Raw genomic sequence first — 27193 nt, 5'->3', positions numbered from 1 at the left:
AAAAAAACGCGGTTTGGAAAATGAGCCTGCTAATGTGTGCATGTTGGCGACTACGACAAAGTGGAGATCACTCAAACTCTCTGGTCACCGGGTAAAGAGCGGAGTGTGTGATTTACAAACTCTACGAGGTGCCATGGCATAGTTGAGCGCTACCAGCCTCTCTGACCGGCAGCCCGGTCCGAGAGAGCAGAGCCAAGGGAAAATAGCCATGAGATGGAGAGAGATGCCAACATAAGCCTCGGCTTCTTACACGTCTTGTCAGTCTCTGGACTATTACAGGATTCCACTGACGAACGCAGAGCACCAATCCCCAAAAAAAAAAAAAAAAAAAAAAAAAAAAAAAAAAAAAAAAAAAAAAAAAAAAAGACTGAGCTGACCACTGAGTCTAAATGGCAGCTTAGGGAATGCATCAATCAAAAACTATGTGCTTGCCTACAGCACTAACCCCACATAACAAATTGATATGAGCCTTGGACAATATTTCAAAAGGGTAACATGCTATTTGAAAATGTCTCTGCTCAAAGGGGATACTACTGTAAGGCTGATTCAGGAACAGATATACCGCTCTATGAGTCTTAGCATCTCTAGGAAATTACAGTGTGTAATCTGATTTCAAGCCCAGTCCTGCGCTGCACAGTTATGAGAGCTTTTCATAAAAAAAAGGCCCCAATTCACCCCGCAACCACAACTTTTTTATTGCTACCCCAGCATACACTGTCAGCAGGAACGCACTGTCTATTACTTTCTGAAAGATGTCCTACTGATAGCAGAACATACTGTATATGGCCATGCCAACACCAAGGGCAATGTTTGTTCTTCATGTACTCTAGAGCTCAGCCCTGTGGCACCTCAATACACCAATCACCAAAACACACACACACACACACACACACACACACATTCCTCCCCCCCTAAAGATGGGAAAGGTAATCTCAATGTGTTTGTGTGTGTCTGCCCTCTACGAGCTGTTTCACCTGAGTCCCCCTAGTTTCAATTCCCTGGCCTTTAATGGCTTGTGCAGAACCTTACAGCCAAATCACAGACCTGCATCCTTTAGACTAGAAGGGCACAACAAGGACTCTGGTGGGAAGTGACACCTCTGGACATGCTGTTTAACCAGGGCTGAAATGAGTGGGTGAACGGGCCTGTTAGTGGTAGGATTTCTGCTATTTGCATCATTTATAAGGTGTGGGTGGGCGAGTGACAGAGATCAGGGAACTAGTTCCTGTGTGTGTTTGTGTGTTTTCCTTCCAGCTGTTTAACATTATTGTTATTACTAGTGCGTCTCTTTTTGTGTGGACAGTGCTAACCTGTGATCCTCGGGAGCCTCTCTTGTGGTCCCAATCCGAACGGGAGAGCATCTGTGGGAAAAGAGAGACATGTTCAAACCACAGTCATGAACATCCTGTTCCTGTTAGCGTCCCACAACAGAACTTTTCTGCACAAAGGCAACACCGTAATTGAGAAATACTGTGCTGTAGCGAAAAAGAGGAGGAGCAGGAATGGTGATGCAAACAGTTGAGGAAGTGTGTGTGTATGGACAGGGGAATGGAAACGCTCGTAAATGCAAAAATTGGGTTTTGTCTATCTTTTTTTTTTACTTTCCATTAAGCGCAGACGTCTAATGCAATTTCACAGCCAGGTTTGGTTTACTTTAGCTCCTATTCACGGCCTAAGGGCCTGGTGGGGGCTGTGGATTTTTACGCTGTCTAATTACCAACCACTGTGTCCTCCCACAGGCCTCTTAAACCCGTTTTCCACTTTCTTGGGAGTCACCGAATGCATCAGTGCAGCTCTGTCACTGATTTTTTTTGGTGAACATGTTGCAGGAGAGCCAAGTCAACCCCCCCCACCTCTGTTAGGGCTTTCTGCCCCAGAACTGAGAAGCCCTGAGAAACCCAGCATGTCGCTGTGACAAATTGCTGGTGCACACACTGAGGCAAGAGGCTCAGCATAAGAGCCAAATTGATAATTCAGGTGTAATTTACTGTGTCAGAGGAGGTCATTGAGTTGTGTCATGCTGTGAGAGAAAACATTATAAAACTGTGGGTTTCGGTCGTCTGTGCTTCTGGTCCATCTGGACAGATATGTTGTTTTGTGGTGTGGTGTTTCAACAGTGCTGCTAGGTTCTAAACACATTGTTCCTGTTGCCTTATAATCATCTCTGCCAGGAGATAATGAGTGACTGAGTGTTTGCGCGTGTGTGTGCCTCTGTGTCTGTCCACGGCTAATCTTGCATACTGCTGCACCAATCAGCTAAATATTTTGTGTGCTCATTGATGGCTCGAGGAACTCAAGCATTTAGTGCCTGTTTGATACTGCCATTGATTGACTGCTGACTCCTCACTCATTACTCTGCGGCCCCTACCTGGGCAGGTGAGGTGAGACAAGGCAAGTGAGACACAGTAGGAATAGCACTTTGCCGACTTTTGTTTTTCACGTTGTATTTGGCTATCAGCTAACAGAACTACACACGCAGCTATCTGCATCGCTGCCGCTTAGCCACTGCTCTGCAGCCACAGACACAGTTAATTCATGCCTCTTTATTTGGCATCAATCTTACATTTACACATGCATTGTCATAAAAAAATACTTTAAGCATAAATAATTCCTTCAAGTTATTGTTACACCTGTGAGACAGAGCTGAGACCAACACCTGCACAGCGCCGGTGCAGACATCTGGTGGAGTCTGCACTCCAATGAGTGCACCTTTCTAGCTATAAGATAGTTTCGTTATACATTTAAATATATGAATCTAATTGAACCAGTTGCAGTAAGAAGTTGATTGAGAACCTATGTTTTCAGGGCCTTAAGACACATGCACTATAAATTAAGTTGGGAGTCAAAGCAAGTTTAAATCCTGTGTTTTTAATTTTGTAATGGCTCCAGAAAACGGCGGTAACCCTGACAGTAAGAAAACAAGGGCAGCTTAATTTAACATCACATACAACACGATGCACATCCATTCATAAAGCACACCAGCTTTTCCACAGTTTGACATTTAGGAGTTTTTTTTTTTTGATTTAAGTGCAATATGAGGGGTTTGCCCTTTCTCAACAAACATCTTCTTCACCCATCCTCCATTTTCTAGCCCAAGGACTGCAGCTATGAGGAGCCTGGATTCTTCAATCGTAAGCATGATAATATCTGTGAGTCACTTTAAAGCTCTGTCAAGCGTGTGTGTACCCTCTCATGCATTAAAATAACCATGCTAGATGAAAAAGGAAGTCAAACAGGCAATCAGCTGTGTAAAGGGCCCATGTATGAGATGTAAATTACTGTGAATGATAATATTAGCCAGTCAGTGAGCTGTTTGTCTTATTTTACTGCTCTGACGACGGGGTTTTCTTTTACAGTATAGGAGCTGGCAGCAGCCCCTCCATGGTCACAGCGGAGTCCTGCTCCATTAGAAGGTCTAAGCATCAGTGAGGCTCTCCAGGCGCACACACATAAACAGCCTATTCGGTCTTACAGTCTTATGTAACCCAACCTTTCATCTCCATGCACTGAGAGACAGACCCAGACTACACAGAAGTCTACATGCAGCCTTTGATGTGCCAAAACAAAAAACCCACACAAATTCAAAGCTGAGCATAAAATTTGAGCGCCGCAGATAGCCGCTTGCACAGAGCGACTTTACGGGCCACAGTGGACTTCATTTCCTCTGAGACCGGCTCATAACATTTCATCAACAAATACATGTGGATGGTGTGCTACTCACTTACTAAACCAAACAGTGGATGCAGTCTGGTGCCACTGTGTTTGAATGTTCTTTACAAGTGCTGGAAAATTAGTAAACAAAATTTTGGGGTGTTAGTGCTTCCAGCTTTCAAATCACCAGTGTCATAATAAACAAGGAATTACCGTAGAACAATCATCTATTTTTCAAAAACAAAAAGAAGAAATTTAAGCCACAAGAGTCAAAAGAAACCCAGCAGAACTAGACAATAACTTCACAGAGGCTACAGTATATAACGGTCAATAAAAAAGTAAAGACAAATATGACAACACAAAGAGGATATACGTCTTCTTTCTAAGCCAGTTAGTCCTTTTCAAACAAGAATAAACAATGATAAGAAACAAGAAAAAACAGAGACCATAATCCATCACTCTTGTTCCCACAGCCATCTTCGAACTTGGCTTTCATTTTGATCTTGTTATACTATCACGTTGCTAAAATCTGTCCACAGACAGAGAGACGTAAATATAAACACCAGGCAAAGTACTCAAAACCACATCTGTTGTAGTTCCTGCTACAGTAGGTGTCTCCATGACCATTTGCCATGATGACACACACACACACACACACACACACACACACACACACACACACACACACACACACACACACACACACACACACACACACACACATACACATACACACACACACACACAGACTCACAAGATGAAAACAATACCAGCCACATGCTGTCGCGGCTGGTAATAAAAAGTCTTGTTCAAACTTTATTACCAAGTTTTGCTTCAGGAGGATGGGGATTAAACTTAAAACGTAGGACAGTTCACCGCCAATATTATGTCTGAAGAGGTAAAACCGCACATGAATGATTTCTTAGATATCTCCTGGTTTTTCATGGACACCCTCCAGGAGGCACAACACAGCCGAAGCAGTAAAATTTCCAAATGGATTTGTTTTTGTCCTAAAGCTCCAGTGCACCTACTGGGAAAAATAACAACTTTGTAGAAGTTATGCCCTTTGTTTCACCCTCTGCTAGATTCATTACCAACCCATAACTCAGGTCTAGCAGTGGCTTTTAGTTATAGCAATGCTGTTGATTTACAAGAGACTGAAACCAGTCTTCAGGAATAAAATGCTTTGTGTCTTTGAAAGTACGTCTTTCAATCATGGCGCAATAGCTACCAGAGTAACATGACACACAAACTCTCAGCAAGGTCTAAGGCATTTTTATGGGACTCTAGCTCCATTGTGAACTCATTCTGGAATTTTGCTGTACTTTCAAGAAACAAACAAGAGAAAGAAATGATAATGTGGAGTTCAGTGTCATGAAGGGGCAGCGAAGTAAAGGACCTTTAAATGAACTAAATTGGGAATGATAAAGACATACTGAGTTCATGTGACCCCTCATCCGCACCACTGGTCATGTTTAAATGTGTCAATTTTAATTCATTTCAAACAAATTCAAACTGGATGTTATTTAACACTGATTAAGAGGCATAAATATTCTGGCATTGTCAACATTAAGGTTTGGTCCATTTGTTTTTTATTTCAGTCGGTTTGGCCACGTTTGCATTCATACTACCTCTTGGATTGTCAGAGACTGGAGGTTCGAACTATTTTCCATTGCTTTTACTATGGAACTAGTGTTCACATACTTGTATTCTCTCAAATTACAACTCCAGAGTTACCCACTAGGGTTTAAACTTTAACAACAATGTGTCTTTCCAGGAACAAAGACCTCACCGTCCATAGTTTTCTTTGGCACTTTTTTCTGCTTTTAAAGTCTTCACACACAGAGTTACCATGACATTGCTCCTTAAAAGAGATGTTGCTGTTCAATTTTTCCAAGTGATGGCGTGAAGGCAGAAATTTCAGAGATTTACATCTTTGAACTTTAAGTGAGAAACTCCAACTTTTGGGGGATAAACTGACCTCTTGAGGGAGAGCAGTCTGCACAAGTTAGACAAATAGAGTTTTAGAAGTTTTTTCCAGATGTCTTTTAAGTGCAAAATTCCTTCTTTATTTTAAATCGGATGGTGTTTTATTGCTAAACGGAGGCAGAAGAAAAAAAACAATGACAAATAAACTTCACAAGACTACCAGGACAAAGATACAGACTGGATTCAGGTAAATCAGACTGAAACCTCATATTAGTTTTGGCAGATTTTCGTCTATTTGCTCAAACAAGGACTGTCCCTTGTCCAAAATGTCTTACAGTGGATTCACTATGATTAAGTTGCTTAAGGAGAAGATGGATGTTTACAGATTTAGATTATAACCTGTGTCTTGTTACAAGAAGTCCTGTCTTTTAATGTCCGACTTGATGACAGTTTGTTTAGATTTATAGGCACAAAGGTAAATGATGAAAAGGGCTCCCATAAGTACAGTAGATGATATAAAATTGTCAGACAAAGAAAGCAGCCAGACAAAATAAGCCTGCTTCCCTCTGTAAAGGAGCTGCACTCTGATGACTCAAAATGAAATCGTGCCAGCCAAGCAAACTCCCAGCCTTCCTCTCACCAAGAGTGTTAAGAGGGCAGCAGCGTGGATGCCAGTATGCAGCCATGCCCTGTCCACCACCATGGCTCCGAGCCACGGCCCACAGCAAGCTGCCGTGCCTCTGAGGTGCTGGGTAAACACCACAGTGTCAAAGCACAAACAAACTACTGGAATATGCTTGTTTTTTTGACTTGCTCCCACCAGAGAACCACTTCCCTGTGAGTGTGAAGTGGCAGACAGCAACCCGTAGTGAAGCTCCACTTTCACACCGATAACTCTAAAGCCTCGCAATGAGTCTGACCCACTGTCATCGACTCACTACCGATTACTTTTTCTAAATGTGTCTGGAAAGGGAACCGGAAACTGCCTCGTCCTAATATAGCTCAGTGCAAGATAACTGGTAGTGCAGTGTTTCTTAATCATTCATTCATGATCAGGCCTTCATTCTTCTCTGCCTCCCTCTTTCATTCTCCGCCTCCCGCGTCCTACTTCGACCCTCATTACTGGCTTCATACGAGTGGAGTTGATGTGTGTCTACTTGGATCTTCAGTAGCGGTGGTAGCTTGTTAGTGAACTGGATTTACTGGGACCCAAATACAGCTTCAATTGAGGACATGGATACAAGAAGTGCCAGATAAAGATCTCCTGGTTGAGGGAAGGGAAGAAGAAAGAGAGAGAGTGCTGATCTAACAGTATGGTTGGGTTAATTAATCAGCTTGCCCCATGGGTTTAGTGTACCCAGCTCTGTCCAATTAAACTCACTATGCTCTAACTTACAATCAGGTCTGCAAAGTCATGAATTCACACATATGCCTACTTACATAGTTGCACACACACACACACACATGCACTCAGACTCACACTCGCTGCCTCCAGGTCTCTGAATATTTTCTTACTTATTCCCCTTTTGTTCCTTTATCACTGGTCTCTGTCAAAGATATTCTGACGTCTGCATTGCTTGACTCCGATATTCCCGCACTCACTTTCATTTCAGTCGACAAAAAGAAACTAGGTCAGATTCAACTAAGTCTCACTATAAGAAGGCTTCAGAAATGACAGCAGCTTAGCTGAAAGAACACCATCGAAGCAACAATCAAAGATTCTTGTACTCACTTTTATGATTGTTAGAGCCTCAGTAAACTCCACCTTGCTCATCAAAGCTCTGAAATTGAGGTGTAATCTTCTTTTGCACCCACAGGTGGAGGTATTCTCATGGTGAGTGCCATATAGCACCGTTTTGGAAACTGTCCTTTTTGGTTTAATACATTTTTGTTTGAGAGAATCATGACAATGTATATTTATAGGATATTTCTTCTAATAAAAGTATTTTTTCAGCACCAGTTGGAGAAACTTATGTAATAGTGTACATTATTGTTTATCATCTACATTAATTGCTACCTAAGCTTTGAGCGCAGGAAGCTTTGATAACTGGACCCTCTGGTCTACCGTAGTGTTCTTCATCCATTTCTTTCTCTGAAGTGTAGACAGATTTTCTTTATAAGATATCTAAATATAGCATTTGGACTCCAGAAACAGCCCATTCCGGCTACATAAATTCCACTTACATTACAACAAGCAAAAGAAAAGAAAATTCCATATGATTAACAAACACATGGAAAAAATGGAAATGAGAAGTGGAAACGTGTGAGTCTTCATCGTATTTCTACCCATTATATTTACTTTCCCACTCTTGCAAATAAACTATAAACCTCCTTTAGAAACTCTCTTCATAAACTGTTCTCAATTTAATTGGACACAAGGCAATAGTAATGCTATGAGGCAAAAAAGACATTAAGTGCTATGAATTAATAGGGATGTGTCTTTTTTTTACTGTACACTTTACAGTTAAACTGCAGAAAAAGAGTGTGTAAATTCTCAGGAACGGCAAATGCACATTTATGACACAAACGGCCCGGCTCGTTGTCCAAAACGACTCCAAAAACCTTGCCACACCTTCTCCTCTGCCACATCCTCCCAAAGCACGGCAGCCGTCCACTGGGAGGACACTTAAATAAATAAATAATTTAATAAATCCTCCCCTGCCTGCATGCTGAGGGTAGAGTATGGAGAGTCATTCCTATTCACGCTGGCTAATGTTTTACAGGTTTTACCGTGGGGGTCAGTCATCCTGGGGCATTTGCGTCATCGCTGGAGGGAGGGGAACTATTGAGGTGGGCTGCCAAAGCGGAGGGGGGCCGTGTGCAGGGAATGAGGAACGCACTTATGTGAATGCAAAGCTTAGCACACACTCACACCTAAAAGCTGTTTGGCATCCATACACTCTGGAATTTTCTGTCTCATGCACCAGCCTGCAAGGCAAACACGCACGCTTAATGAGCAAAACCACAATTGCATGTGCGTTAACAATAGTCACATGCACACATGTGATCCAATGATATATTTCCCACACCAAAACTGCATCTGCACTCTGTTTAGCCCTGACATACTCTTCACACTTTCTTACTCAGACTCCGCTAATTTCAGAAGTGTGACTAATGGGATTTATCCCTACGTTTCCTTGGAGAGAATTAGCCTGATCCTCGAAGAAACCCAGTGTTTGAGGCTCTACCAGAGATAGATCTGTCAGTCTCCAAGGGTGAAAACACAGGCCACAAGGATGCCGTGGCCCAGAGAAAACCTCTATGGGAGTACCCCATATTCTGACCTCGAAAATCATCAAACACGACGACCTGCAATGTGCCAATGATAAAGCAGAAATCTCTTCATGAAAGCCTAAACCAAAGCATCACCTTTTACTCTTTTGTAATATTATTTGTGTACACACTGCTTTTCCTTGCTTATGAGCTCTGGCCGAAAATCCTCCTCAAGCAGTTAGATTCCCAGCTCCGCACATTCAGCCTGGTTAGAAAGGGGGGATCTGGCTGGCTAGACCTGGCAGCCCACCTCAAAACAGCATGCCAACACCATTAGTGTATAATAGTCCAGTCAGGATTACTGCTGGGGCCTGGAAAGCTGAGAAGGGAACACAGCACTCACTTGTTTGTTTGTTTTACAAGCCTCTGCTCTGTTCAATCTGCAAGGTGCCAGTGGGCTTTGTGTGGTTTAATTCACAGTCGATTCAAACTGTGACAACACTAGTGGCTACTCTATGGCCACTGCACACTTGTTTCGAAGAGCTTTTTCACAATAAATAGGTTGTGACGCTGCAATTAATTTACTTAATGTAAGGTAACTTGTCTCCCTCTGGAATATATTAAGGCTGGGCTGTCACTCATTCTGTGGTCGACACATTTCCCCAAAGGTGACTGCACCTGCTTGTTGATTTGCTAATTACATACCAATCAACGGGATAACAAATGATCTCTTATGTGTGTGTCATTTGCCCGGCTACATGTTAATCAGAAAAGATGGACAGCATTGAGATAAAGAGTGCATTTCCCCATCATCCATCAACTCGGTGATTCAGCCCTTCAGCCTGCTTCAGCCACTTATTTTCCAGCTCAGCTTTCATTACAAAAATGGAAATGGTTATATTGATTTATGTGTCTTCTTAAAGACTTTCTGTCACATTTATGAATTACATTATGAAAGGCGAGAGGATAAGGAGCCTAGGCCGATAATAAAGGCTTAAGCCACATTTTACAGTATTTTGCTGCTCATTGGTCTTACTTAAGCAATGAGAAATGGATAGATATGTGCTGGTTTAGTGCAGAGTGCAGGTCTCAGACAACAGGGCTGGGTGTTACAGTTCCACTGTAAAATGTTTTTATGAAGCCATAAGTCTGACTGGGACGGAAGGCAATATTTCTTTTGGAGGAGGCAACCTACGTCAAGAGGGGATTTCAAAGTTAATGAACAGTTGAATAACAAAACAATTTGGACCTGACTCTGACATGAGAACTGAAGCAAACACATTTCAATTGACTCGAATTGAGTTAGTTTTGGCGCAATAGTGACATCTGAAATTTACTATATTTTTATATCTAACCATTATAGCTTTAGCATCTAACTTAATCTTTGCTAGAAGATAATGCAGTGAATGGGGAATGAGACTCTGAGGACACAGTGAACGGCAACATTATGAAAGCAGTATGGGAATTTGTGCATTCATGCCTCCAGTGCATACATTATTTCATCTTTTATTCACAGGCCTGACTCAGCTAGGTCTGTGTTCTCCCCATTTTGTCCATGCTCATCAGAGAGAGGACCACACACACACACACACACACACACACACACACACACACACACACACACACACACACACACACACACACACACACACACACACCCTACTATTTCAGCTGCATGTAGAACATTTACAATCCCATCAAGATTCCCACAGGACTCCAGTCAACAAACAGACAGCGACTGCCCACTCAAGCATGTGCCTTTAAATCACATCCCTACATCCTTTATAAATCACTGCTGTAGAAATATAAATGTACAGTCAAGACAGCACCTATGTACTGACTGATGTACTCAAAGCCTGCGTGTGCATGCATGAAAGTGTGTGAATGCCAGCCGCTAATAAACAGCATGTGTACCTGTGTGCGAGCATAAATCTCTGCTTCCTCTTTTTGCAGGTGGACGGTTTTGCATTGCGGAGCCTGTTCCCTCTGAGAGGCTCAGGTCAGCCCCATGGGCGGGTTTTCCACCATTAGCTCGTAAAACGCTTGCTTTGTCAGTTAAATTCCCAGAGGGGTCTAGTTCCCCATGTAGAAGGAATGTAGGGGTCTGCGGGGACCATGAAGGTAAAGGGGAACAAGAGACAGCCTTCTCTGACTCACTCTGGTGGGCTTCTCTCGATGAGGCAAAACATAAAGGCATTAGGAATGGATCATCATGCTTATGGCCATCCTAGAAACCCTGGCTTAGAGCAAAGCAAACAAGGGGATAACATATAGGAGATCCTGGTTGTCCTCTGGGGAAATAGGCTACAGGCTCCATAAGTGAAAGGAAAGCCATCTTCTTTGATCACACCCTCGCTGGGGCTCACGGAGTCTTAGCAAGCACCACACAACATATACTATCTAAAAAGCTCTCTGTCCCGCTCACATAAGTGATATATGATGTGATAATAACCAAAGATACAGTAACAATAATATGTTGTCTCTGTGCCGTGCAGCAGTTATGCCTTTGGCAAAGGTATATCATGATGTATGGTTTCAGTAGAGCTCTACTGAAAAGTGACAACAGCTCTGTTACTGGAAACCCCAGAGTGATTAAGGTTAAAATATTACAAACTGAATTTGTGAGTGGACTTGTGCTTTATATGTGTGTAAGCCAGTGATGGCTTTTTTTGCCAATTGGATGTAGAACAAAAGGCATATAGCATATCACTGACATAATAACATCTTATGGAGTTGTTTTAGCAAAGAGTCGAAGATTAACGAGCTAAACTTTAAAATGTTTTTTGCCACTAGGTGAATGTGAGTCCACTATTCACTCTCCTTAAATTTTTCTTAACCGACTTTTGGAGACGATAACTAAATGCTCCATTATGCCGATCAGCTTGTCACTAACTTTGCCTTTGTGCCATTTGCTGCTGGGCAAGTTGCATATAGTGGGTTTATCAGAGCTTGTTTACTGAAAACAGCAGGGTGCTATGTCTAGAGGTTGACATTGAACTAAAACAGAGATGAACTGCAGAGTCAGTTGATAATTCTGTGTCGTTTTATTGTCACTACAGGACCTTTCACATTACTTAGTCATTTGATATATTTCTAATACAAACATATGAACTAGTGCAGCTTTAGGTAAAAGGCTGTCAGCACAACGAACTAAGGACACGTTTAAACCAACTTAAGTTCAGCGTCTCACATTACAATCTCAATATATGTTTAGTGTGTATAATCCTGATCTTCATAGTAGTTAATAACTAAGGTGTCAGATAAATGTAGTTAAGTAAAAAAATAGCGGAGAAGAGATGATGTTGCATATGATGGAATTATTCAAGTAAACGCACTTTCTACAACCTGTGAGTGAGTTAAAATGCATGTTTGTGTGTTACTACATGTCTGTATATATAAAAAGTTGGTCTTTTGTGTGTTTACACTGTATGTCTGTTAGTTTATCCCTGATAGGTGTACAATAAACATTAAGTATGTCCCTATATATATGCTTGTGCATGGCTCAGGTTTAATGTCTGTGTGCATACAGACGTGTACAGTAATAATGTCCATGTATGCATGTGTGCTCAGGATCTTGAACAGCATTAAGGCCAACCACAAGCAAGAAAAACATTGTAAAAAAACTTTGTTGGCCTGCTATTTAAACATGGAAGGAATCTTAATAAAATACACAAAGCATTTGTTTCTTTTTTCAAAACAGAGCAAAAAACTCTCTTGAAGGAACATTTTGCTCCTGGATCTTCTTGATCAGAGCCACTGGTGCCACCCACACACACACACACATTAGGCCAAACGGATACTTGTGTTTACCTAGCCATGTGACTGAAGCTACAGTACGTGCAGTGACGTCAGCTTACATTCCTTACATTCATCAGTCTCAGTTCTCACTGATACTGTCTCAGATGCTGCAGAACAGAGGGAGCAGAAATCAGACATTATAAAAGCAGCAATCATTCACCGGGCCTGAGTTTGCTATATTCCTCTTTCCTGATAAAATAAATAAGAACTGCATTGTGTTTGCCATCTGTTTTCATATGCAGTTGTGCGCTCATAAAAAGCTTTTGCCTGAAATAGTCTTCCTGTTCCACTTAAAACATGGAATCCATAAATAATTTCAAAACTGCTGTCAGGAGATGGATACAGGGAACAAACAACTCACTACATAAATATGCATGAACGCTTCAGCTCTAAACTACAATGTGTTTTGTTTGGTGTCGTGTCTGAGGCTTATTGTTAAATTAGTGTATTTTCCTCTCTTGTATTATAGAGGACAATAGTGGAAAAGAGGATCTTACAGTATAAGGTATGTCTGATAATGTACAGTGTGTAAATGAAACATTTGAATCTGTACTAGCGGTACAGCATTTACAATTAGATTAACCTATGGTGTGAAAAGTTATGTTATGTATTTAATGTAAATTTGTTTATGTTGTTGGCTGAAAGTTACTACACTGTCCAGACTACCAAAGCAAGCAGGTCATTTAACTTTTAGTCCAACAGTTACAGCTACTCACCACCTTCCAGACAACATGGTTTACATAACAGAAAAATGATTTCTGGTAGCTTTTGGACAATACCTTCTAACTATGATCATATAAAATGGTTGCTCAATGCGTGTATGTAGGCTTAATGTGAACAGTTAAGTATTCATAGAAGGTCATGTACCAAACAATAGGATTTGACATTACAAAATTACATTTCTATACAACTAATTTGCAACAGTTAATCTGTTCCAAGGAAATTACTCTCATACGCTATTGCAATACGATATCAGCTCGTGACATGTGAGGTAAAGGTCAACGGTTCAGGAACTCGTAGCACTCACTTAAGATAAGAGACATAGGCTGTTTTATTGTTTAATACTGAAAAAGTCAACAGTGAGTTGAGGCACAGTTCACAACATGGAATATAATATTCATACCTGTTTCCATTGGAGTATACGCACCTGTAACTAAAAATTGTATTGCTTTCTTTAGTTTATAATGAGTCCTTCATATCTACATAGGGAGGAGGTCATTTTCACTATTGGGTTCACCATTTTGCACAGCCATGTATTTAGCGAGAGCCTCTTTCGTGTTTTTACGTTATCTAAAGGCCACCGTAGTTCTCAGACACGCTTGGGAAGCTTTGGTAACGAGAGCCGCAGAAAGAACTGTGGACTGCCATTGATCTTAAAGTAGTGTTATCCACACCGCTAGATGCCACAACATTCTACACACTGTCCCTTTAACAGCACACCAAAACCAAACTTAACCTTAAACAAAGTGATTTTGTTGCCAAATCCAAATCCACTGGGGACACAGGATGCAATCCCCGGTCCATGGTGTAACAGTCCTAAGCTTTGTATGAACCCCATCCACACCTAACCACCTCCCTAATGCATTCATGCTGTACAAAAGCAAAATACCTCCTTTAATTCCTCTTTTCCCCCAAAAAAACATGAATATATCCAGGCGGCAGTTACATTTCCTTCAACTCATATTTGTTATCCTATAACAACTTAGTGTCATAGAAAGGCAATTTATTTAATTTGGTAATGTGTATGTGTATGTTATATTATCATGAACATAGGAAACAGTGTCATTTTGTTGTTAACTTTTTTTGTTCTCCTTCACAAAATGGTGGCACAAAAACTCTCCCAGCAGAGAAAGTTTAAGACAACACAACTGTAAAAGGGCTTCTCCATTCTTAGCCTATCCTAAACAGTCCCCTCTGCAGCACAGCTGAGGAAACAATTTGCTGAGACCTTTGCCTTTGCATTCTGCTCCCAACAACATGATCCAACGACACCGCAAAACAGCGGGCTCATCTTGCTACCATCTGAAGAAGCAGAGAAAAAACATGATGGAGAGTGTGATGGAGGCTGCGGTTAACCTCACTCAGCCATTACACTGTCCAAATCCTCATTTGTTATACTCTTAATTGGCCAATCAGTAATGGTGGCAGTACAATTAATCAAACAATGAAAAGAAAGATTAATCCTGGTTTTAAAATCGTGTTCAACAGAGGTTCACAGCCCGTATGAGTCCGACAAAGTGGGTCTGTAGCCTGAAGCTAGTGTGACTCCTCATCTGTAATTGCTGTAATTGCACTTTCCATAGACCATGTAAAAGCAGAAACAAATAATGTCTGCTGCAACTCTGGATAAATGATGACCATCAGCCAAGGTTGTTTTCACAATCCTGGCTGGAAAATGCCCAATTGGAAAGGATAATCTAGTATAATGGGAAGTAGTTCAATTAATTAGGGAGGTAGACTAGAAGAGAGGAATCATAAAACTGAGCCATAAACAGTATCAACGGCACGGTTGATAAGGCCGTACTGTGCAGGACTTATAACTGCAAAATGGCCACCTTGTAGTTAAAAACTGTGGAAATTTGGGCAAATGGTTATTTTTTTTCCATCTAAAAAAAATCTGCATGTTTATTATCTGCATGTGTGCATTAATCTAATGGAAAACAGACCCCAAACCAAATTAGTTCCCCCCATATAACCTGATTAGTACAGCTGCTTCAGCCTGAAGCTAATGGATCTGTGCAGACAACCAGCGGGGATAAAGAGGGGGGGCGGAGGGCTCTCAGAGCTGGCCGTCACTGCCACTGTCACACGGTTAAACACTGAAGACAAAACAAGGAGGAAGAAACTGCAGACAGATCTCGCCCAACCTGCACCCACAACCAAAACATTTGCTGTCTGTGAATACAACATTACAGTACTAAGAACTACACGGCAACAATAATGAGCTGTCAGAAGTTGGAAGCCAATGGCTAAATGACTCCTGTCAGGTCGAAGGGAGATTGTTTTAGTGGGACGGGGCATTTTCCATGTGTCACATTTCATTCCGATCTTTTAAACACTGTTATACCAACTGGTTTATTTAAACTGATGGGCTGTGACGCGACAGCATTGCTGATGAGACGAGTACACTTAAAGGAAAAGTTCAGTATTTTGGGAGACACTTTGTTTGCTTTTTTCCAGAGAATTTAACCACTTTTGTACACGTCCATTAAATATGAAGCTAAAGGCAGGAAATGTTTGCTTAGCTTAGCATGAAGACTGGAAGAATTCGTTTTTTGTATGGATTAAACAAATTGTTTTTAATGTCGATTAATGAGTTAAAGAGAAGCTGCAGACAAAGAGAGCCAGGATAGCAAAGTCACACGTTTTCGGTCTTAATGCTAAGCTAAGCTAACTATCTTCTGGCTCTGGCTTCATATTTAACAGACAAATACAAGAGTGCTACTGATCTTTGAATCAATATCTTGGCAAGGAAGCAGATAACTGTATTTTCAAGAATGTCTAACTATTTCTTTGACAATGACTCCAACATTTTTACAGTGGGAAAATCCACCCCGCCCCAGCTCTGACTCTCACCTTGTCCTCGTCCTTGGCTGGATTCGATCCCACTGCTGAGCTGGCAGTGCCACGCTAAACTGTGCAAAACCAGGGGACCTGTGTTAGCAGAATGAACATCGCCCCGGGCAATAACGCCCTCAACTGTGGCCCATTGGGTTATGGTTCGATAGTGCTCCCAGGCTCTCGGGTCAAAGCTCCAGTCACATGCAACAATGCACTAATGGGTATGACTCTGTCTGCTCCTGGGCCTCAGAAACAAGTCAAGGACAAGTCAGCCAGAAACCCGGCCGTGACTCGGGGCTGAGCTGCAAGGCGGCACTTTTTTATGGCCGTCATCTGGTGAGGCTGCCTTTCTGGCAAACCGCACAGAATCAAACACACACACACACACACACTCATGCACTACCCCTCATGTTTCCTCTGTCTGCCTCTTTTTCCTCTCTCAAACACACATCCACACATCTACAGAGAAACTGTGCACACACACATGCACCTGTGTCAGACGGCCTGTTTTCCACTGGGCTCTAATTGATTGGAAAATGAAGACGGACGCCTGTACGAGGCAGCACTGCTGTAGAGACACAAAGTCTATTACAGTGTTTCTGCTCCCGACCCAAACACATCACCCAGACAACCAGTCTGTCTTCATTGTTTGTCACCAATCACACTCCTGACTGGATGACTGACGGAGACGAGTATCCACATGACAGAGGGGCGGTGGCGGTAGATCACCACTGGTTTGGGAGACAGCAATACCCCTTTTCCTGAGCAGCAATACACCACTTTCAATAGGGGAAGGAAATGGGTTGGAAATGGGCAGAGTAATGCTTTCAGCCCCGGCCTCTCTGAGCAGTGACAACAGACATAACACAGAGCCATTAACGGGTTCACTGTGTGAGTGTTTGGCTAGCCAGACAGACCTTCCGCTGCTAGCTAGAGATTGAGGCTGGCCTGATTATTGATATTTTGATGGGTTTCAGGCTGGGAAAAAGTAAGAATAACTCTGACGCTTTAAAAGCTTTAGCTGAACTTTGAATTACGGATGTACGGAGGTTATTTGAATGGTGCATCCAAAGGTATCTGACTTAATGTGAAACCAGGGCTCAATACTTACTTTTAAAGTGGACATCAGCTTTTGGTTTCCATAACTGAAAATATAGTTGCTATTTGTAGTCAACTTATATTTTGAGTAATAGATACTCTGCTGTTATGAATAAGCTTAATAATGAAAATGTGTAGTAACAGAATAAAATATTTATTACATAAACTAAACTAAATTCTTTGTAGTTTGTGTTATATCTGATATTTTACAGAACTTGAATTTCAAGTGTTTTCCGTTAACATATCGACCCTCAAGTCCCTGGTTGCTTTTTCATCCATTCTTTCCCTTTCAAAATGTGGTTTTATTGACCTTTGTGCTTATTTCCTCCACAGATCCGTTGGCCCTTCAGCATTGAAGTAATCTCTACTTTCAGAGATGACCTCCAATCTGTCTCGATTCTGCTTCAACAGCTGAATCTCCTCTCACATAAAAGTGAAGAGTTTTGGCTGGCCATTTTTCTGTTTGTCCCTATTTTCTATTTGTTAAAAGTTGGTTGCCCTGGTGAAACTCAATACAAACAAATTAACAGAGTGCAGTTAATAGATCGGTGCACTCTAGCAAGTTATCATTTTTAACGATGCTTCTTTTTTTCTATCCAGTAACAAACTAAACCTGAACTTGCTGTATTGTCCTCCGGCTCCCTGGGGGATGGCTGGAGCAGTATTAATCTTATGTAGGCACGGGTACACAAGGGAGTATGTTTCTTTTTCATCCAAGCCTGTCCTCTCACCAGAGCAGGGAACGAGAAAGGAAAAAGGCAAAACTGTGAAGAGGAAGAGCCTGTAGAAAAGAGAGGGGTCGGCCGTTCACTGGAATTCAACAGTGCATGAAAGGCAGGGAGAAAAATGAATACATCTGGCGTGGAAATAGGAGAGGTGGTTTGTCGGGCATTACAGAGTTTGGAGAAGAGAAGAAAGGAGAGTGGAAGGGAGACGAGAGAGAGTAAAATGGGGGCTAATCATGAAAGAGACAGAGCTGGGAGGCAAGAGGAGACAGAGGATGACTAAAATAGGGACAGTGAAGTGAGAGAAGGAGAGGCTCAGAATGAGATACAGAGAAATGGACCATAATAAAAAAAGAAGAAGTGGAAGGTAAAAAAAGAGCAAAGTGTGCTGCTCTAATCATACGAGCACATTGTGAAACTATAGATTAGGGGGAGGTGATTTTAGCTCGAGGAGTAATGTCTCCATCCGGAGCCGGAGCTTTGAGCGTACATCGGACGAGATGTAGGGGGAAAAAAAATAAAAAATGAACGCACCTCCCCAGAGTGGGGAGCACTGTGTTGCCATGGAAACAGCTCTGACGTCAGAGCAGGCATTATGTGATTACTCATAGAGTCTGTTGAGGAGCGGGCCAATAAAACAGGGACCATTACTCACACACAGCGAGATGGCCAGAGCTCAGGTTACACACATGCTTGCATATGCGCACACACACACACACACACACACACACACACACACACACACACACACACACACACACACACACACACACACACACACACACACACACACACACACACACACACACACACACACACACACAAGCACTCACACATGCATACAGTAGACACACAAATAAAAGCTTATGGAAACACACTTGTGTACACACACAAAGTACCAACTCATTCTAGCCGCTCCACCTTTAATAAAAAGCAGACCGATGATAAACTGCATGAACATTTTTACAATCCAGACTCAGTGAACTGGTCACACTTTTACAAGGGCTCCTGATTTGGAATGCAAAAACGTGCAAATTCCCCGTTTGCTTGATACTGTTGGTGCTGAGGAATGAAGTAATAACTTGAACACTCATCCCTCAGCGCTAAAAACCTCGACACAAGTGTCCCCTCGATGACTGCAGACCACAAGTCTGACTCTCTCCGTCCCGACAACGAGGAGTGCAAACACAACCTCATCGGCATCAACCACAACCAAGATATCGCTGGCAGAATCTGCGTGTTCTGCATTCCAAACACTCTGACCCACGTCTGACAAAGTACATCAAACATGCACGCTGACATGTACCCTATTGTGCGTCACAACACACCAGCACACACACACATACGCTCACTTCCTCTCGCCATCTCCCACACATTCTCCACTGGGAGTTAAAACACTGTTAGGGCTGATAAGGATCCAGGCAAACAGTGTGGATAAACAGTCACTCTGGTAATTAAGAACCACGGGCCTATCAGAGAGGAGTATGCCGAGACAAACGTGATCCAGACTCCATTACTGGGGCCGTACGCATTCCCACCAGAAAGACCATTAGGTGGGAACAGACAGACGGCAAGTCACCAGAAGTCAAAAAAGCCAGACTGGCTCCAGTAGTTTCAGCTGTGATCATATTAACTGTGTTTTCACCCCAAATGTCTACTGAATGTCTCTGGTGTCAAGAAAAATAATGGTCTCTAATGCACAGTGCTCAAACGTAAAACAGCTGCACATGTATGATATCTTGATAAAAAGCTACGTAAAGATCTGTTCGGACATGAAATAGGTACTGCTGGAGAAAAGCGTTGAAAAGTAATGATATGAAGGGAAAATAAGTTCTCTATGTTCTCTCGTATGCTGCATCAATGATGGATTTAAAAACATTTTTTGCTGATGAAATCTCATTAAATAACCATCATGGCATTGGATGATCTGCTCTGCTTCTCACTAGTGAATTCTCCGAAACAATAAAACAGCTGGTTAGTATATTTGTGCCATATTCTTTGCTCTTTTGTCCTGGACCGAGAGGGGAACAAAAAAAATCAAAACATTGCATTACATTGCTCTTAAATAAGAGCAATGTAATGTCTTATGACTCGAAGCACACATCAGTGCTTCGAGTCAGACCATTTTGTTCAAAACAAATGTCATTTGTCTTTTAAGTGCAGTGCTTATTTTTAAATATTAAAATAAAAATAAAGACCTATACTTATGAACAAATGTCTTGCCAGGACATCAATACTATTCCAACTTTGATTAACATTTTACAGTAAAGACACATCAAAAATTGCAAACTGCGGCCTCTCTTTGACACTTTTTACTGCTTTCTTCTTGAAAGAGTCTGCCTTGTGTGACACAGATTAGCACTAATCAAATGACACCTTGTGACTGTAGCTCCAGTCTGACATATCTGTCTCTCTCTTTTTCTACATGAAGTTACATGAGTGAGCTTCATCCAGCGTCAGTCTATCTTCCCCTGCATCTGTATTTTCAACTGTCCCTAATGTGCATGACGCAAGTTCAGTTATTGCATTTGGCACAAGTGCTCCATGTCACTTCTCTGCCACAAATGTGACTGAGCTCTGGCCAAAACTTGATATACTATACTCTGCATCATCACTAATTTGGTTACAATGATACCATATCTGAGTTGATCTGATTACAAGCTCAGTAGCTCTGCCTGCCTCCGTCTGTCCCTGCAAAGTGTGTGAACGTGTCTTACTTGCACAACTATTAGCAGGCACACATGTACACATCCATGCATCACGGTTCATGCGAGTGTGTTTGTGCACCTTGTGCATGTGTGTATGCGCTGGAACAAGCTGCAGTCCACCTGGCAGGCCAGTGAAACTTAATGAGTCTCATATTCATGCAGCATGCGCAGCCACATCCGCTGCCTGAGGCTCTGACCAGGTGCTCTGACACAACACACATTCGAACAACGTGAGCAGGATCCTCCCAGAGGGTTGTACCTCTCGTAATATCACCGTGACCAACAGCATACCACCCAGAAGGAGCAGTTTTCTTTAGAACTTCGCTCCTAATAACATGACCTCACTATAACTAACTCTTTAAAATGTTGGAGGCTCTTTACGAAAAAAAGGATTGGAAAAAGGGTGATTGAGTTACCTTTCCAAATGTAATTTATCACTGACTAACTTCTGAAAGTACAACCACATTGCATATGATCGTATTGCTTTCAACTGCATTTATAAAGGTAGCATATTAAGTTAAATGGACAATCTACTCCAATTTCATGGCAGTAAAATTATTTAAAGTACTAAATCTGTTCCACCAAGCTTACTTTATTCATGTAAAGTTATGCCAAAAAAGTTATGCCAAATTGTTTAATCAGTGCCTTTATGTTTCTGGACACCATTCTTCCAGATTATTTGATGTTATGTTAATCAGATTTTTCTGCAACAATAATGCATAGAAAATGTTGTATTAAAAACGTTATTTCACATGGGTTACAAGATCAATATCAAATGCTGTTCAAGTGAATTTCTTACATTATAACCAATGTAGGAGGAACCAAACAACGGCTCAACTAAATGCTGTAATATCACCATGTAACTCACTGCTTCACAAGATGTCAATTTTATCTATACAGCCCATTGTCACAAACCAATATTTGCCTCGAGGGGTTTTCTTATCAAACAACAATACCATTTCAGATTGCCTAAACAAAACTGATTTGAGAGTCAAAAAAATCTTCCTTTCACAAGATGCCTTTGCAGTAAAATATTTGTAATATAGAATATATATATCAAAATATGTCATGTTCAGAAGATGAGAAAAATTAAACACAATTATGAGCCATAAATATAGTGCAATTCAATCATGTTTTACCCATTACACATTTAGTAGGAATGTCTCTATGGGCTCTTGAATAAAAACAGTGAGGAGAGATATGGGGCCAGAACATTTGGCCCAGTAGGAAGTATCCTGGCCTGGTTCCATACACGGTCCAGTCAACTCAGACCTAGCAACACAAATATACTAATGAATCACAGCTGTAGCATCCAAAGAGAAAGACTCCCCCTTACTTAATTTCCCAAAAAATCTTTACAAAATAGTCTCTTACTCTCCCACTCCTCTCCTTTCTTCCTCACTCGCTCCTCTTCTCTCACTAAAGTCAAGCAGACCTGCTCCCTAGAGAGTCATTTCAGCAGCCATTACAGTAGGGTGGACTTTTTGCTGCAATAATAACTCAGTTGCTACTGATGAGAGGCCTCTCAGAGTTCACTCTCTCCCACACCCTTTACTCATGAACAAATGTCAAACTTTTTAGGGCTTTTGATTCCAGGAGTGACCCTGGAGGAGATGAGTGCTAGAATTTGTCGAGGTTCCAAATGTGAGAGAGTGAGGGTTTATTTGCAGGTCGCAGAGTAGCAGTCTGCTCCAACCTGCAGCCGGGCCCTGCGGTTATGAACGACTTGGCCAGAGCAATGCTTCGGTACCAGGGAGGCGGTGAAGGGCACTACAGGACTTTGAAGGGTGTGTGTGTGTGTGTGTGTGTGTGTGTGTGTGTGTGTGTGTGTGTGTGTGTGTGTGTGTGTGTGTGTGTGTGTGTGTGTGTGTTTGTGTGTGTGTGTCCAACATGCATCATCTCCCCTAATGTTTTCTCTCAAATGTGACCCCTGGTTCCAGTTCCTTTCCAGCAGCTGACCACCATATGTAGAAAGGACGGCACCGGTCCACTGAATCCCTGTCTAATGGGCTGCACAGATGCCACTTTCCTGGAACAATTACTCCTGTGTGTGTGTGTGTGTGTGTGTGTGTGTGTGTGTGTGTGTGTGTGTGTGTGTGTGTGTGTGTGTGTGTGTGTGTGTGTGTGTGTGTGTGTGTCTGTGTGTGTGTGTGTCCCTGTCTTTCTCCGTGCAAACAGACTCAAAGGTTCCACACATTTACCTCAATATGTTTCACCACTGTCTGGAAACAATGAACGTTATTGGGTGAGAAGTGGGAAGGGGAGAAAAAGTGGAAGAATTGTGGAAAATGGCACGGTGGTAGAAAGAGAAACACATAAGGGGGGGGAAAGTTATGCTGCTGTTTGGATAAGCGTTGTTGAGGGTAAGTAAAAAGGGAAGTACGTAAACTAACAGCAGGTCAGTGGTGAGGGGAGGAGAGAGCAGGACGAGAAGGAGGAGAGTGAGGGCAGATTATTGACTTAATGGCAGAAGCGAGGCCGTCAAGGGCCTCAGAGACACTGTTTGTGTAGTTTGGACTGGGCCTGGTAGAGCGTGCGGCATGATGATGGAAATCTTACACTCACTCAAAACAAGCCCGCTGACCTTTTCATCTACCGGCCCCCTGAATCAGTCTTAAGATTCTGCCAGCGTGGAAATGAATGAGTGCTTATTACATCTGTGGCAACATCACAGGCTCCGGCCCCCTTTCTACGCAGGTGTGTTTGTGTGTGTGTTTCATGAATGTGTGTTTCATGAATGTTTTTACTTCCTTCAACATCCAAGCGCATTCCTGCCGTCAAGCAATACTATCGGCACATGTGAAACGAAGCAGGGATAATCTTGATAAGCATGAAATGTTGTCGGATCGGCTCTCAGCTCACTGTGCCTCAGGGACAGAGTATACAACGGCGAGGAACAGGGCGTGACGAGAAACGTAAAGACCTCAGTCACAGTAAATTGGGTTGCTTCTTGAAGGTGACCAATCTTCATTACCACTGACATTTCAGAAATAATGAGCTCATCATAGACAGCGTGAGCAGACTCTCACTGGAGGAGCCACCATTTTGTTTTCGGGACTTTGTCTGAATTCTGAACACATAGAAAAAGGGTCTGACCCAGCATCTGCCTGCATCAATAGAGCCTCTGACTTGTCCCTGGGGAAAAAACAACAAATGAAGGGGACATGGCTGCCAAAAGGGAGCTAGATTAAAAACTAAACAATATCAACATAATAATAGCACACAGCCAAGTGTATGGTTGAGATCAATAGACTTTGATAATTCCCTTTTACCATAGATCCCGGATATTCATCAGATTTTTCTCAGAAATTAGGATGGGACTGCCAGCTGCGGCTTGGCAGAAAGCAATTGTATGCAACGGATAAATGCTCTGACCCCATTAGGGACAGAGAGACTTAAATGCAACTAAGATGAAATCCAAACATATCTATCAAAAGTGCTCCAAATGAACGTAAAGAAAGATTTAAGGGAAAATGCCCTGAAATTGTTTATTTTGTCAAACCTGTGATATTCATATACAAATCACATGAACATTCAGATTGCAGGCCGGACCGTTCAGCCAACAACTGTATCTAACAAAGACAAAATTGCTGCAAGTATTGTGAACAAACTTTATCCGCGATCTGATTTAATCTTCTGAAATTTGTCAAATGCCAGAGGTTTTTTTCCCTTCATTACCACAAATTATATAGAAGATCGGTTACACCGCAAATTGTGATGTGGGTATTAGGTTTAGGAGGTGAAATCAGATTAGATGAAACACTATCATCTCGCACAGGGGACTGAGTTTTGATCCACATGGTGGCACATGAAAAAATCAATGAACTGACAGAAAAACTTATATAATAATAATATCCTCGATAGCCTGTTTTTTTTACCACTTTGGGCAACGAGCTGTAAATACACCACCGACATATCATCACCATTTAAATTGATATGTTGAACATGATTGTTAATTTTGCATGTTTATTTTACACATAAAGCAGACACCGAGCAACTTAAACATTTATTCGAGACATGTTTTTGTCCACCTGACTAATGTAATTCCAATATATACTCTCCTTTTAGCTTTGTTTTGGTCTCTACCAAATCCTGAGGTAATTAGTTAGTTCAGTAGTTGCTAAATGCGCAGTTTTTGACATATAAATAAAAAAGCACCTAATAACTTTATCTATGGCTGCAGAGAGGCGTGAGCGAGGAGACAGCCGGCATTCAATGCCAGTTTAAAACAGGCGATAAAAGGTGTTTTGGAGAAAGTGTGAGTTACCGCAATTACGAGAGGTCCTTAAGCATGCAGCCATAACTGGCAACCCAAAATATAATGCTTAGTTTGCTGTAGCAGAATGCGAGATCAGACATGGACAGATATGCACAGTCACTCACTGGCTCATGTGCAAAATCCACACAATCTCCTGGCGGGGATAATAAAAGGTGCAAAATAGCAGAGAGATAAAGAGAGCCTATTGAACTGTCACACGTCAAACTAAGTGACAAACCAGAAAGAAAGGCATTATGTAATGTCTAAAAAAAAAGCCAGAGTGATGGCAGAGAGGAGGCGGAGGAGGAGGAGGAGGAAGCCCCTGGCTGACAGGTAGGATGGAGCCAGTGAAGAACTAAACTAGCGGTTCTCTTGGGCCCATCATCACCTAGTCTTCACTTCATCCACCTTACATAACAGGAGCAATGTAGCTGAAAGGCATTAAGCTGCTTCAGGTTCCACAGAACCCCTTTGAGACCTGTTTAGAGAAAATCCAGTTTATACGACCTCAATGACCCACTAACACCCTCTCTTTTGTTGTACTGTACCTCTTTTGGTGGCGCGCACACTGATGCTTACACCAGTTCACACCTGTGCACAACCACAAACCCAAATGAGACCCGGCTAAAGCTCCTGGACCGTTGATTTTTTATTTCTGTGCGTATTTTAATGGGACATAAAGGCAGAGTAGAAAGTGTGCACACAGTGTAGGTGCACATGCATGCTTGCCTGCATGTGTGTGTGTGTGTGTGTGTGTGTGTGTGTGTGTGTGTGTGTGTGTGTGTGTGTGTGTGTGTGTGTGTGTGTGTGTGTGTGTGTGTGTGCGCAGGCTCATCTGTGCAACATCTGCTCAACCAGCCCAAGGCTCCTCGCCTCTTGAGAAGTGGGTCACGTTTCCAGATGACGTCAAAAGTCCTTCTGCCTCTCCAGTTTGTGGAGCTTTGCCAAAACCACCGCATGCCATTCCTCGTCCTGACAATGGAAATGCTCTCGCCAAGAGCCTTGATGAATCACCTGCCAAACCTCTAACAATTCTCAAATCTTAACACTGAAGTGCATCTGACCATGACAGCGAGACACAAGGTGAAGGGGATTATTATTAACAGAGTAAAAAACATGATCAAAAAAATGTCAACACAAATTCTCACATTAGCTCAAAAAGGAGACTAATACGAGAGAGGTAAAAGAGAGGAAGATATTTACAGACAGACTATGTCTGTAGCAACGCTCTATAAAAGATAGAATCTGCAATCTGGTCTCAGAGCCATCAATGTGATCCAGGATCTGAGGCTGCTAAACGTCTTTGAGCCTGAAGACCTGACACTAAAGTCTTTCCACTGTCCATGGAGAGGACGGATCAGGAAAAAAGAAAAAATAACAGAGATGAAGAGAAGGGAGGAGGTGTCTGCTACAGTAGGTGTAGAGATTTCATTTAAGCGTCCAGTCGCAGAAGAGACGACGCAGGGTCAGTGAGAGTATGAATGGAACAGGAGCTAATGGAAAACATCATGGAGAGAGATGGTCTAGAGAGAAACCTGAGGCACATGAGCCCCTTTCTTTATAACACAGAGAGACTTTTCAGAGACATACTGTACACCATGTGGCTATGAGTTATCTGGGTGGATGAAAGGCTGGGGATCCATGTGAAGTTTTCTGAAACAATGCAATGCAACTTATCACAAGGTTCACATGTTGTCATGGTGTGTCTTTTTCTCACGTTGTGTTTTCTGGGTGGAGATGTGACTTGAACCAGCTTGGCTTGTACTCCACAAAGCAATTAGTGGGTGAGCTTGGCTATCTTTGGCAGGAAGGAGTGCTTGGAACCAATAGACCACTATCTCCACTACACAGCACTTGTCTGACACACACACACACACACACACACACACACACACACACACACACACACACACACACACACACACACACACACACACACACACACACACACACACACACACACACACACACACACACACATATGCACAGAAGAGCCTGCTGTTCATAGCCATCGATTGTGGCCGACTATAAACGGATGTCACCAACACAAGAACACGTCAGCTCAGACATCGTTTAGTGTCTCTAGGCAATGCAGAGCCGAGCAGCAACAAATCAATGAGGCCTTGCTGGACTGTGTGTGTCTGTGTGTGTATTAGCAGGTGTTTACAGTGTACAGAAAAGAAAAACTGGAGGGGGGTCACCACTTTTATCATACTCCTCATGGACAAAAGCCGAGGGCCAAAGCAGGGTTG

General features: G+C 42.2%; 1 protein-coding gene across 2 annotated transcripts in view; it reads right to left on the bottom strand.

Annotated features, from left to right (window-relative positions):
• Nucleotides 1-27193, bottom strand: part of LOC129108416 (cGMP-inhibited 3',5'-cyclic phosphodiesterase 3A-like) — a 66410-nt gene that overhangs the window by 28435 nt on the left and 10782 nt on the right. For both annotated transcript variants that reach the window (XM_054620224.1, XM_054620226.1), the window contains exon 2: nt 1311-1361. In XM_054620224.1, coding sequence (XP_054476199.1) covers nt 1311-1361 — 51 coding nt within the window. The remainder of the gene's footprint in view (nt 1-1310; nt 1362-27193) is intronic.

This window comes from Anoplopoma fimbria, chromosome 19 (genome assembly GCF_027596085.1).
Source record: "Anoplopoma fimbria isolate UVic2021 breed Golden Eagle Sablefish chromosome 19, Afim_UVic_2022, whole genome shotgun sequence".
Lineage (NCBI taxonomy): Eukaryota > Metazoa > Chordata > Actinopteri > Perciformes > Anoplopomatidae > Anoplopoma > Anoplopoma fimbria.
Note: the sequence above shows the minus strand (reverse complement) of the source record. Positions and strands in the feature narration are given on the sequence as shown.